This window comes from Haliaeetus albicilla, chromosome W (genome assembly GCF_947461875.1).
Source record: "Haliaeetus albicilla chromosome W, bHalAlb1.1, whole genome shotgun sequence".
In the NCBI taxonomy this organism is placed as follows: domain Eukaryota; kingdom Metazoa; phylum Chordata; class Aves; order Accipitriformes; family Accipitridae; genus Haliaeetus; species Haliaeetus albicilla.
In genome coordinates this window covers 38,645,978-38,660,568 of record NC_091515.1, presented here as the reverse complement: position 1 = coordinate 38,660,568, position 14,591 = coordinate 38,645,978, and the positions used below count along the sequence as shown (strand labels likewise).

The 14,591-nt window shown below is 45.1% G+C and overlaps 1 protein-coding gene across 4 annotated transcripts in view; it reads right to left on the bottom strand.

Moving 5' to 3' along the window:
* Window positions 1–7,612, bottom strand: part of LOC138683373 (transportin-1-like) — a 99,499-nt gene extending 91,887 nt beyond the window's left edge. For 2 of the 4 annotated variants that reach the window (XM_069775079.1, XM_069775082.1), the window contains exon 1: window positions 7,478–7,501. In XM_069775079.1, the coding sequence (XP_069631180.1) occupies window positions 7,478–7,486 (9 nt within the window). In that variant the 5' untranslated portion in view covers window positions 7,487–7,501. Of the gene's footprint in view, window positions 1–7,477 lie in introns of all 4 variants that reach the window. The other 2 variants (XM_069775081.1, XM_069775080.1) reach the window with 2 other exon arrangements.
* Window positions 7,613–14,591: the final 6,979 nt, after the last annotated feature.

Below are 14,591 nucleotides of genomic sequence, written 5' to 3'. Positions count from 1 at the left end.
CTAAGTATGTCTTCACAATTTCAAAATTGAACTTCAAAGTCTAACTGAGGAAAGCAGAGTTCAGTCCCACACTTACTTATGACTAAATTAGCATAATCTCAAAGGACATCTGTATAATAATCAGATTTCCCTAATATACACTTACCTAAAGTGTAGACAGGACAGCTAAGCTTCACTCAAGTTAAAAAAAAAAAAAAAAAAATACAAATGCTTGCCTTCATTCAGGTCTTCATAGATGCAAGGCTGCAGTAATTCCATCAATACAATACTGTGACAACAGTGTTATGAATTTTATTATTTTAAATTAACATAATCTTCTGAAGGACCCAAGGATTAAATTGCAATGAAAACATTATACAGTATAAGACCACTTTGTTGAATTTCCTCTGAACTTGAGATATCTCTTGTAATCTCCACAGAAGATGCCACAAGGGATGTTCCAGAGCTCAAAAGCATATACTATAGCATCTTTTCTAGAATTTCTTCTGACAGGCGTAATGTTTTATCACAGATATCAAATTCTTCTATACTAGGTAACTTCTGAAATTAACACCTCACCTCCTTATTTATCACTTTATCACCAAATCTCTCAATTCTAACACTTCATTATGATTTCTGCTATTACCTTTGATAAAACAAGAGCATCAAGAAAACTGGATGAAAAAATATAAATTAATTCTTACTGCTGCCAAATTGATAAATGTTATTTTCTATTATTGTTTTCCCTACATGTAGATATATTTGGTTCTAATGTAAAACTCTAAGTGAAAATAGCAACTCAAATTACTAATAACTCACAGGCCAACTTTTAAAATTTCTGTCATAGTATAAACTCAACTTGTATGACCTCAGATAATTTAGGATAGTTATTTGTTTTCAAGGGTGTACTCTTTCTCCAAAGCTTCAAGAAATGTGTGGTAAAGAAAGTTTTAAATCATCCTTATGTCCAATTAAATCTGTATTACTTCTGAATTTAGAAACATCCTGAAATATGCTTATCTAAAGCAAGACCTACAAGAAGATCCTCAAGAGGCAGCCTCTGCTATCTTATTTTGTTTATTTTTAAAAAACAAGAAGAGTTCCACCCCAGCGGAGCTGAGGTTATCAAAGCCTCACTATGCTCCATTAGCCCCATTACCTAGCATAAAAGAAACAAAACAATGGCAGTAATCTCAATGTCTGCTTGTATTGGGTTCCTGTGGCAACGTTTTGGTAGCAGGAGGGGCTCCGGGGGGGCTTCTGTGAGAAGCTGCTAGAAGCTTCCCCTATGTCCGATAGACCCAGCACCAGCCGGCTCCAAGATAGACCTACCACTGGCCAAGGCCAACCCAATCAGCAATAGTGGTAGTACCTCTGATAACATATTTAAGAAGGGAAAAAAAGTTGCATCAGGCACAGAAACTGCAGCCAGAGAGAGGAGTGAGAACATGTGAGAGAAACAACTCTGCAGACACCAAGGTCAGTGAAGAAGGAGGGAGAGGAGGTGCTCCAGGTGCCGGAGCAGAGATTCCCCTGCAGCCCATGGTGAAGACCATGGTGAGGCAGGCTGTCCCCCTGCAGCACATGGAGGTCCATGGTGGAGCAGATATCCACCTGCACACCGTGAAGGACCCCACGCCGGAGCAGGTGGGTTCCCGAAGGAGGCTGTGACCCCGTGGGAACCCCACGCTGGAGCAGGCTCCTGGCAGGACTTGTGGACCCATGGAGAGAGGAGCCCATGTTGGAGCAGGTTTTCTGGCAGGACTTATGACCCCACGGGGGACCCACGCTGGAGCAGTGTGCTCCTGAAGGACTGCACGCCGTGGAAGGGACCCATGCTGGAGCAGTTTGTGAAGAACTGCAGCCCATGGGAAGGACCCACGTTGGAGAAGTTCATGGAGGACTGTCTCCCATGGGAGGGACCCCACACTGGAGCAGGGGAAGAGTGTGAGGAGTCCTGCCCCTGAGGAGGATGGAACGGCAGATACAACGTGTGATGAACTGATCATAATCCCCATTCCCCGTCTCCCTGCGCTACTGGGGGGAGGAGGTAGAGAATCCAGGAGTGAAGCTGTGCCCAGGAAGAAGGGAGGGGTGGGGGGAAAGTGTTTTGAGATTTGGTTTTATTTCTCATTACCCTACTCTGGTTGATTGGTAATAAATTAAGTTAATTCTCCCTAAGTCGAGTCTGTTTTGCCCATGATGGTAATTAGTTGAGTGATCTCTCCCTGTCCTTATCTCAATCAATGAGCCCTTTGTTTTATTTTCTCTCCCCTGTCCAGCTGAAGAGGGGGAGTGATAGAGCAGCTTTGATGGGCACCTGGCCTCTGGCCAGGATCAACCCACCACACTGCTGATTCTCAATCTCATGCGCAGATATAAAAGTCCATATTCTAAAAAGGGAAAATATTAAAGCATGCAGCTTCATATATTATATTACTTTTTTTCTTATCTAAAAAGAAACCTATCTCATCTTTCAAACACATTGTACAACTATTAATGAAAGAGAGACTGAACTCTGTGGTGGTTACATGCAAGATTCACCTCTGCCTCATAAAATTCCCTTATCAGTATCATCTTTTCCAATGCATATTTTAAAGGATTACAAATGTAAGTAGCAAACAAAATAAAGCACACCTTGAAATGTACACTCCAAATGAAGGAAGCTGTGAAAATACTGCCAATTGTGCTTTATTTAATTTTTGTTTTCTATTTTGATTCTGTGCGATCACTGAGAAATTGAGAATCACTAGAATGTACAGTGCCTAACCTAAAATATGCTTCCTTGCTAAACTGAAAGATATATTATCATCATAAATTGTAAAATATATTAGAAGTACTCATTGGCTCAGAGAACAACTGTAATAGTGTATTCTCCAGACACAAAACATTGTGTGAAATTACAGTGCATTACACAGTTTTTAGTCAAGAAACAGAGAAAGACTATAGAAAGTCTTCTACAGAGACGAGGATTTTGGAAAGGAAGCTGTCTGAAGATGTTTGTTAATGTGACGAAATGACCAACTGGATTTTTACATATCAAAGGTTAAAAGTTAAGATAAGCAGATATCTGAAGATGTGATACACAAACACATACTTGCACTAGTGTATACATTTCTGTGTTAGAGAAACATGAAACAACCATAGATTTTTATTTTTTTTAATCAAATAATTTCCTCTGTTTGTCTACTTTAATTCCTTTTCTATGGGGCTCCAAAAGCATCTCCACTTCAGACTCCAGTGTTTTCAACCTAGTGCTGACTAGTTTTGTAATTACATGATTCTAGCATTCTTGTTAATGCAATTAGTTACCATTTGTTCAAAAGGTCCATTCAAACCTGATCTTGTTTGTTTTTAACTACTTATGGACCTGATTCAACAACTGAAGCTTTCACCTCTTATGCCAACTCCACTTCACTGCACTCCATTAGGTGTAATGTAGGTGAGTCCCTCCTGATTTCCAAACACGTAGCTCAGGGCTTGACTGCACAAGAAAGTTATACCAATTTAGCTTAAACTTGCCTATACATCAATTTGCAAAATCCAGTGTGAAACAATTTATTTAAATTTAAGGCTGGCTTATGGTTTGTTTGGGTTTTGTTTGGTTTTGGGTTTTTGTCCGGTTGGTTGTTTTTTGTTTGTTTGGTTGTTTTTTAAGGAATGGACTCAAGCTCAACTATGTAAAACAGACTGAAATACAGGCATCTATTTGGACTTTTGCATTGATTTAGCTTATTTGGTTTTAAAAGCAGACCTGTGCTTTTTATTCTCCAACGAGAATTAGACTCTTGTCTCTCCACACTTGTCTGCTACTGACTTTCTTTGTTTCTCTACAAGAGAGGTGGCCAAACTGTAGTGCACATACCACTCATGCTTTTGTGATATGCTCAATGCTGAACTGAGCCACAGCTCCTGGCTCTCACTGCTCTTACACAGGCAGCAGAATAACTGCCTACTAGGTCCTGTAAAGCCTCTGTAAACACAGTTAGGAACTACTGCAGCCACCACCTGCATCCAACAATAATGAAAAGCTCTGCTGCCCCCAGGCAGACCTGCACTTCTGATTCAGGATATAGGAAGAGGACCAAGACATGGAGAAGTAGGAAGACCAGGATTAGGGTGATGGTATGTGCACAGGGGAAGCTGAGGTTCCACTTTGTACTTGCTGGAAGTGAAGATTCATGATTTAGATGTGTGCAGGGGAAAGGATGTGGCTGAAGTGCAAAATTAAACTTCTGCAGGTACATGAATGGATGGGGAAGGTGAGTGTGAGCATTGGACTGCAATCCTAGCTTGGAAGACAGGAACATGCAGTAGGAAAGCCGGGAGGAGAAGAGCCATAGATGAGGCTCTGGTTTTGTGTGGTTAGAAAAACATGTGACCCTGGATGCCAGAAGTTATCAGTGATGATCATATACCCACTAACTAGGTTTGGAAACCCCTGCTCTGTGCTACCTCACCATCATTTCCACAAGTATTTCCTTTTTGGGTTCTAGTAGAGTAACAATTTTCTTGCATCTTTGTACCTACTCACCTACTATCTATTTTCTATTCTCTGCCAAAAACATTTTGTCTTGCCTTTTCCTCTGCTTTTATATTTAGCATTGATCAATTACTTAAATCAATGCCCTTAATGGCAGGTTCTTCATAAGCAGCACATTTGGAATGTTTAAGGGATTTCACAATGGCTTGTAGAAAATGCTATATAAAATTAAATTATTTAATAGGGGAATAATTTAACAGAAACTTTATATTCTATACTCAAGGCTTAAAAAACAAGTTTTCTTTACACATTAATTTTGTTTGACTTTAGGCCTTATCTCAGATTTTACTCATTAAAAAAAACCCACGTATATACACAAACTCAAAATTTCAAAAGCATTCAGTATACAGGAAATTATCAGTGAATTTTTTTTAATTGTTTAAATTACACTCTGGAGTCTGGTTTGGAAAGGAAAACCTTCTGGAGGCTAAAAGTGATGTTTGGAAGTTTATTTCTATATCATTAAAAGATGCCACAATCCATGGCATCCATATGTACATGCATAAACAGATTATTATGGACACTGATTTATCATGTATACGATAGATCACATACATAAATCCAACAACACTGGGCCTATACAAGTATATATCTACCATTGAAATATTTTAAAAAGAAAATTTCAGTATGAATTGCAGCCCTGACCTTGGGCCCCAATAGCTTCTGCATATTAGAAATAATTTTTTTTCAACTATCATATAGATATGAAATCTATCAAAAGATATAGAAAACCTATCCAAGCTATCCAAATCAATACTATTAAACAGTTTAAAGAAGTGGAATAGGTGATCAAAACATACTACTGTTAAATGTATTTAAATGTTCATAGAATCTGGAACTGAATTAACTGGTAAAATTAATTTCTGTGATCAAAACTAATCAAAGTTGGAACATAATTAAGACATGAAAATAATGGAAAAAGAAGTCCTAGCCTTTTCAAAAACAAAGCAAATAAAAATCCTCCCCCTGTTGCATATCACTGCCACAACTCCATTGACATAATGCATTGATCAGTGCATAAGTTTCACAAACCTGTAATCCAAATTTTTACAACAGTGACAACTCTGAGTCTACAAAAGGAGTTCTCTTCTCCATCAATGAAACATTTAAAAAATAAACTGTACAGATTCTGAATATCAGCTTTGATGAAGGAGAATTATACTTGGCCTTATGCCACCCTCCTTTGTAGCTACAGCATCTTTGTGTGCCCAAAGCAGGAGTAGGAAGGAAACTTGATTGAATTAAACTCTACTCCAGCTCTGCCAGTCCGCTGGACAGCTCTGTGCATACCTATCACCTGATTATCCCTGTGGTTGCTCCGATTTACACCATGAACCTAAAATTAAGCACATATATCTGTTCTCTTGAATATCTGCATACAAGCACTCCTAAACTGGAATCTAAATAAATATACTAGAAAAATGTATGTCAGATAATCCAATAAAAGCCTACATTCATAAATCCATCATTAATGTTGTTTTTACCTTCCTGCCACAAGGCATGCTTAGCTCAATTTAGCAGCTGTGCTTACATCTATATCCATTTTGGAAGTCACTGAAGTCTGTATCACTGCCTATATACAATGGTAAACATGGTCCTTAGTCAATATTAATTCTAACCAGAGCTTCCTCCTTTAAGACAGAAAGTAAACTGCTTTTTAACCCTGTTTTTGCAGGATCATAGTTATCCCTTTGTATCATACTGCTTTGAGTATAAGCTAGCTAGATATTTTGAAGAAATGCATTCTAAAGTAATTCTGATCATACAGAAACTGTTCTTCCCAGTTGTGGGCAGCTTTCCTCTGTCCTCTCGCATATAACTCAAAAATAACTACAGTTCACACAGCAGATGCAAAGCGAGGACTTTTAGAAACAGACAATATACTGTCATTTTTAAACATAACCGAGACTCTGGATTAGAAATATAGGTTGTTTCCAATTCTACCAAAGGCTCCTTGTATGATCTTGGGCATGCAATTATTTTTCCTGTTTAATTGCTCACGTACTGAAGGGACACAAGTTAACTTTTTGTTCAATGAGTGTTGTAAGGATTGAACAATATCTGTGAAGTATTCAAATACCACATCAAGGACTACTTAAACATGCAAGAAGGCAAGCAAACAAGTTATGAACCTGTGGTGGCCAGAGTGCATAGCAGAACAAGCCTCACAGTAGGAGGATCTCTTAGGTCCTGAGCATAAATTCAAGGGAGAGGAATTGTTATCTTCACAGCAAGGAGATAAAGAGCTCGAAGACTGAGCAAGCCATTTATACCAACCCAAAAAGCGTTTCGGCCCTTTGTATAGTCACCCCACAAAGGCTTTAAAAGTTCCATCAGCTATTTCCATTGAGCGCCTAAATTAACAACCTCCCCAAGCAAGCAAACAAACAAAAGTACAAGACAAACACAGGATTTCACTGCTCTCGAATGTCTCTTAGAAAAACTAATTAAAGAAAACCCACCTAGCCAGATCTGGACAGCAGGGACCCTACACACCCCAGAAAACAGGCAGGAAATAGGGCCACTTTCTTATATTCCCGAGGCGACTTTCACTTTCCGGCTCGCTGCAACGGCAGAGTTTGCGGCCCGGCTGCGGGAACGGCGCCAGCTATAGCATCGGGAGGAGCCGAGGGAACTGGGGGGGGGCCGGTCCTCCGACCGCGATCCCTCAGGCCCCGGACGCCCCTCAGGCCGCGGCCACCCCATCCCCCCATTGATCCACCCATCCACCGGCACGAGGCGGCAGAGCCCGCGGCGACAGCAGGAGAGGAAAGGGCAGCACACGGCCGAGCCCGCACAGCTCCTCTCCCAGCGGCGGCGCGAAAACCCCTAACGGCAGCCGGGCCCACGGCTGGCTGGCTGCCCACCCGGCCTGGCCCTGCCTCGATCCGCAGGCTAGCAACAGCTGCTGGAGATAGGACATCCCAGCCCGCCCCTCACAGCCCGAACACCTACCCACACCATCCCAGAACCCGACGGCAGAGGAGTGGCAAGGGAGCAACCCGTCCTCCCGCTCCGTACCCGTACTCCGTACTGAAATGGCTGAACAAAGGGAACCTCGCTCCGCTGCCACCACCCCTCCGATTGGACGGGGCGGGGACGGGGGCGGGGCTCGGCGCGCGGAGGAGGGCGGGGGCGCCACTGGCCGGTCACCCTGGCAACGGCGGCCTCGTCTGGGATCCGTGGCCTCGGGTGTGATAGAGACGGCGGTGAAATGGCCGCCCGGCCTCGGCCTCTCCCGGGCTCCCGTGCACAGGGCCGCTTCTCCCTGCCGGCCCCCTGCTTCCCGCACGGCTCGCTGCTGGAGACACATGCACAGAGGCCTCGCGCTCGGGCACTGCCTCCTGCCTGGGGACGGGGAGGGCAGACATTTTTCCCCCTCAGGGGCACCCACACGCAGTCCCCTTTCTCCCAACCCACTGTCGTGCGGAAAACAGGCTCCACAATCAGTGAGATTGTAAAGTAGGTATGTTCATTCAGCGCTGGGCGGCACGGGGGGTAGTCCCACCAAAGTCGTGCGCGCGCGACTCGGCAGTTCGCCTCAAGTTTATAGAGTCAGGTATTACATATTCACAATATGCCTATACATATGCATGACCTATCCCGCTTCATATTAAAATTAGCTCCGAGAGGTCATTTCCATAGTCCCCTCCTAACTGCACCTGCGCAGTGCCTCTTTATGGTGGTCATCTGGTGGTCGCAGAGATGAAGATAGATGACTCCTCTTTGTCACCGCTAGTAACCTCTTTCCTTGCGCAGGCTCAGTGATTTCTTGGCATTCACCCAAGCCGCAAGACCAGTCTTAGCTGGCTCTTGGGGCCTGCTCCTGCTTCTTATCAAGGACTGTCTTTACCTCATTAGCTGGTTCTTGGGACCAGCTCTTCTTACCAAGGACTGTCTCTACCTCAGCTAATTTCAACAATGTAAGCACTAAACATCATCTTTCACCCCCCTTTATTATGTCTACTGAGATTCTTTTGACTCCCCTTGTCTCACCACCACAGCCTCCCTCAAAGATGCACTACTGTGAAGGGCCACCAACCCCTCGGGCAGCACATACCTACCCATAATGAGCTCTCTTACCTCCTCAGCAGTACCTGTCCATCAGACCTACCAGCACAAATGGGCCCCTCGCAGGTGCCCTTCCCTTGGGGCACCACCAGGCTCCCCAGGCTGGGCTCCTCTCCCTGCACCCCCCACACCAGGGTTGCGATGGCAGTGAGCTGCAGGGGCTCTGCAGCAGCTGGTTGACACACGTGTTGATTCAAAGAAACTAACACAATAGTTTGATTAACTATTAAGTAGGTATTCTTTATTGGCAGCGCTGGATGCACGGGGGATCACTCCATCTATCGTGCACACCCTCGGGCCTAATTGTGCAGGTTAAGTACATGTTCTACATACATATTCACTAGATTTCCGAGAAATGTTATACATATTCATTAGTTTTCCAGGAAACTATTAGCATATGCAAATGTCCTTTACACAGGCGCATTGAAGGTCTCTGGTGGTCTTCAGGAGTCCTCCGGTGGTCTTCCATAGTCTTCCTCACTTGTCCGCTACTTGACCCTCCTCAGGTGATTCTGCGCAGTATGGTCCTTTACATGTTTTGATACATCAGTGCTTGTTAGTGCTCTTATTATCTAAGTTTTCATTAGTGGTGTAAACCCATATGGCTAGTTTAAGCTAAATGATCTACAAGGACGAGAACAAAGTCAGGAGTTCTTATCTTTTCCAGCCCTATCTATTCAAGCAAGGCCTCTACTTGTGCCTTCTCAACAAGATTGTAAATTCATCAAACATTTAATTAAGTTTTGTGATTGCTCATGGCTCCTTCTTGCTCATCACTCCCAAGTACCAGTCTCTGACAGGCTTAATCCTTGACAGACACCAGTCCTTGGTATGTAAAGTTACAGAGAGACAATCATTAAGCAATAAGCAGTTCGTTCTCTATATCAGTGTCAAAAATCATAAAAATGACAAACAAGGCTAAGGGCTAGGCAGCAAAGATGCATCGCCCTGGATTTCATCTTGAGTTTGCAACACAAGTGCATACCCAGGGTCTTCCTGGACTTCTCTGGAGGTGAATGGATTGAGAGCAGCCCTGTGGAGGACTTGGGGATACTGGTGGATGAAAAATTGGACATGAGCTGGCAATGTGCACTTGCAGCTCAGAAAGCCAACCGTATCCTGGGCTGCATCAAAAGAAGCATGGCCAGCAGGTCAAGGGAGGTAATTCTCCCTCTCTACTCTGGTGAGACCCCACTTGGAGTACTGCGTCCAGCTCTGGAGTCCTCAGCACAGGAAAGACATGGACCTATTGGAGCAAGTCCAGAGGAGGGCCGCAAAAATGATCAGAGGGCTGGAAACACCTCTCCTATGGAGGAAGGCTGAGAGAGTTGGGGTTTGTGGTGGGTTGACCTTTGCTGGCCACCAGGTGCCCACCAAGCCCCTCTATCACTCCCCTTCCTCAACTGGACAGGGGGGACAAAATAAGATGAAAAAAACCTCATGGGTCAATATAAAGGCAGATTAATAAAGAAAAGCAAAGGCTGCACACAGAAGCAAAGGAAAACAAAAAGATTTATTCTCTACTTCCCATCAGCAGGTGATGTTTAGCCACTTCCTGGGAAGTAGGGCCTCAGTACGCATAGTGGTTGCTCCAGAAGACAAACACCTTAATAATGAAGGCAACCCCCCCTCCTTTCTCTTAGCTTTTATTGCTGAGCACGAGGTCATATGGTATGGAATACCCCTTTGGTCAGTTTGGGTCAGGTGTCCTGGGTCTGTCCCCTCCCAACCTCTTGCCCATCCCCAGCCTGCTGGCCTTTGGGGGTGGGAGGCTTTGGAGAGACAGCCTTGATGCTGTGGGAGCACTGCTCAGCAGTAGCCAAAACACTGGTGTGTTATCAACACCTTTCTAGCTACAAATACAGAGCACAGCACTATGAGGGCTGCTATGGGGAAAGTTAACTCCATCCCAGCCAGACCCAATACAATCTCCAACCCTTCTTCCATACCATTTGCATCATCCTCAGGTCCCATATCATTTGATTGTTGAGCGCCAACACCAGCCTGGTTTGAGTCATCGTTGCTCTCGCCCGGTTCCTTGCAAAGCTCACTCTTCATTGGTTCAGGTAGTTCCTGCTACACTACTTCCTACAACATACAACTCACATCACAGATTATTTTTCCCCCTAAGGTTAAACCTGCTTGAGGCACACACCGAGTCTCCCCATCCTTCCGCATTACCCACCAAGTACACCCAGGTCCTTGAGCAAAGACAATCCCACGAATGGGTTTGCCTTTTCCCAAGGGAGGAGCAATCCACACCGCCTTCCCCAGCCACTTCCCCATGTGCACTATGGGGACCTTATCTCCTCCCACAGTATGTAGGAGTTTTGTTTGGGCAGGACCAGGGCAGTTAGCAGATCCTCTGGTGTTATCCAGCCAAGTAGCTGCTGCTAAATTTATATCCCAGTGCTTCCATGCCCCATTGCCCAATGCTCTCAACGTAGTCCATTATATCTCTCAATCTTTCCAGAGGCTTGTGAGTGATAGGGAAGATAGGACAGAAAGGAAGAAAATAATAATGATGATGATGATGATAATAATAACAATAAAAATTTCAATAATAATAATAACAAAATAATTAGAATATACAACACAAGTGATGCACAATGCAATTGCTCACCACTCACCAACCAATGCCCAGTTAGTCCCCGAGCAGCAATCCACCCTCCCAGCCAACTCCCCCAGTTTATATACTGGGCATGACTTCTTCCTGTCTGGGCATGAAAAGCTGAAAAATCCTTAACATAGTCTAAACACTACTGAGCAACAACTGAAAACATCAGTGTGTGATCATAACACTATACCAGCTACTAGACAGAAAATTAACTCTATCCTAACCAAAACCAGGACAGCCCCACTCAAAACAGTTCTTCTTTCAGGTCACTCGATAGGGAAGGCTCACAAGCTGGCTATAACCTGAAAGACACATTCTCCAGAACCCCACAAGGCCTAGGAAAGCTTGTGTTTCTTTCCTGTTAGCTGGTGGAGACATAGTTGCTATCTTGTTGATCATATCCATAGGGACGTGATGACGTCCATCCTGCCATTTTATTCCCAAGAACTGAATCTCCTGTGCATGTCCCTCAACCTTGCTCCTTTTTATGGTGAAATCAGCTTTCAGAAGAATCTGAATTATTCTTTTTCCCTTCTCAAACACTTCTTCTGTTTTGTTGCCCCACATGATGATGTCATCAATGTATTGTGGATGTTCAGGGCCATCACCCCATTCTAGGTGATGGAATATGGATTAGTCCATGACAGATGGTAGGGCTGTGCTTCCACCCCTGGGGCAGTTGATTCCAGGTGTATTGGACACCTCTCCACGTGAAAGCAAACTGTGGCCTGCATTCTGCTGCCAAAGGTACTGAGGAAAATGTGTTGGCAATGTCAATTGTAGCACACCAGTTGGCTGCCTTTGACACTGGTTTGTATTGGAGTTCTAGCATGTCTGGTATGGCAGCACTCAGTGGTGGCATGACTTTGTTCAGGCCATGATAGTCTACTGTTAGCCTCCACCCTCCGTCACGCTTTTGCACTGGCCGTATGGGACTATTAAAGGGTGAGTGAGTCTTGCTGGTCACTCCTTGGCTCTCCAGTTGATGAATCAGCTCATGGATGGGAGCCAGGGAGTCTCGGTTTCTGCGATATTGCTGCTGCCGGTGCACTGTCCTGGTAGCAATCGGCAACTGCTGTTCTTCGACTCGCAGCAAGCCCAAAATGAAGGCATCTTCTGGGAGGCCAGGCAGGGTAGATAGCTGTTTGATCTTCTCTGCATTTACAGTGGCTACACCAAAAGCCCATCGGTACCCCTTTGGGTCCTTGAAGCACCTTCTCCTGATGTAGTCTATGCCAAGGATACAAGGGGCCTCTGGGCTGGTCACAATGGGGTGCTTTTCCCACTTGTCCCCTGTTAAGCCCACCTCAGCCTCCAATACAGACAACTGTTGGGATTCCCCTGTCACTCACTCCAGAGATCCAGATGGGTTCTGTGCCCCTGTACCCTGATGGCACCAGCGTACACTGTGCACCAGTGTCTACCAAAGCCTTATACTTCTGTGGGTCTGATGTGCCAGTCCATCGAATCCACACAGTGCAGTATATCCGGTCATCCCTTTCCTTCTCCTGGATGGAGGCAGGGACCCTCTATTGCTGTTCCTTGTCAGAATATTCACTGTCTGACCCTTGCAGTGCCAGACCAGAAGTCCCCTCATCAGAATCTCAGTCCTTCTATGTCTGGGAGATGGCTGATTGCCTTCTTAGGTCTCTACAGCAACTATGCTGACAGCCGCCTTCTTGGGTTACCCCTTCTTAACAGCTGTCTTCCCTCTCAGTTCACGTACACAGGCTTCCAGCTTAAAGGTGGGTTCACCATCCCACTTCCTCATGTCCTCCCCTTGGTCACACAGGAAGAACCAGAGTGCACCACGTGGCATACGCCTTGGGCTCCCTTTCCCTCTGACTGGGGCAGGAGGGGACTGAATCCTTGGGGCGCCCCTGACAGCCAAAGCGCTGGCCCATGAGGATGAGGAGACACAGAGGTTTTCTTCAAAGTTTTGGAGCCAGGAAGATGCTCTCTCCACAGTTGGTGTATCCATATCTGGGCAGTACATTGTTGCCAAGCTGTTAGAATATGACGCTTGGGCGTTTTGGACCACCTTCCTCCACATGGCCCGTATGCACAGGATGTCATGTGGATCTTTGGAGAACTCATCATTATCTAGGTCACCGTAGATGACTTCCAGCAGTGCTAACTTTCTCAGGTACTGGATGCCTTCATCTGCAGTAGTCCACTTTCCTGGGGAGTTCACAAGATCTTCCTTGAATGGATATCCTGCCCTCACACTTGAAAGGAGCTGTCTCCAGAGACTGCAAATTGCTGCCTCTTTTCCAATTCCTCTTTCAGTTCCCTGGTTTCTAGCAAGGGATCCCAGCTGTTGGGCTTCCTTACCTTCCAACTGCTGACTGTTGGCCCCGTTATCCCAGCATCGGAGCAGCTAGGCAGCAATCTGCTCACCCAGCTGGCAGCTGTAATCTTTCCGCATGTCTCAAAGTTCTTTTGATGTCAGGGACTGTCGGAGTGGGAGACGGTCCCGGAGTAACGACGGAGTCTCAATATGAGTATGATCGTTCTCCTTTATTACAGGGTTTTACAGGGTTTATATAGAAAAAAGTGATAGCACGCGCTAGCAACAACGTTATTATTGGCTAAGCTTCTATGTCCACGTGCCTTGAACAATACTCTAATTGGTACAATACCCCGGTTCACGCGACACTATCTTATCCTCTATTGGCTGTGCAAGCTTCTTCACGAGGTGTCCAGCAGTTACTTATCTCATTCTTCAGCATCCAGGAGTTGTTTGTCAGGCTCTTCTTATCTTCTTTTTTCCCAGCGTACAAGGACACAGCATCCTTGTCTGCTCCAGCACTTTGTAAACTTATGCTTCGTTCCCAGCTAACGGCTGGATTGCTCACATGCCCTTGCCCAGCCAAGAAATCCTCAACAATTCCCCCTTTTTGTTTTTGAGCAATCCAGGCTTGCTTAATAACTTGGGATGCCATTTTTCCTTAACAAGCTGAACAAGGTAAAATTGTTACAATAGCTAAAATCACAATAACTACAATAATGCCCATAATTCTTTGAGCCAACCCGTTACTCCTAATGACCCAAACCATGAGGACTATGAGGAAGATGAACCATCTGTACATTCTTGTGCCATCTTGCTCCACGAACTCAGCCCAGCAATCGGTAGGTGCCAGCTTTCCGTGGGCGTCCCCACTGAGGCAATGATGGCCTCACCGTACACCAGCCCGATGCTCTTCGGAAAATTCCGGTATTTATACATTTGCAGAGGAACGGGTTTTAGCACACGTGGCCAGCGGGTGCCAAAAGTCCGCCTCGGTTGCAATCTATGACGCATGCGCTCGCTGGCCAGGTGCGCTGCACGAGTCATAGCCATCTTGTCTATTGGTTCGTGGGCTTTATGATGCGGTTGCG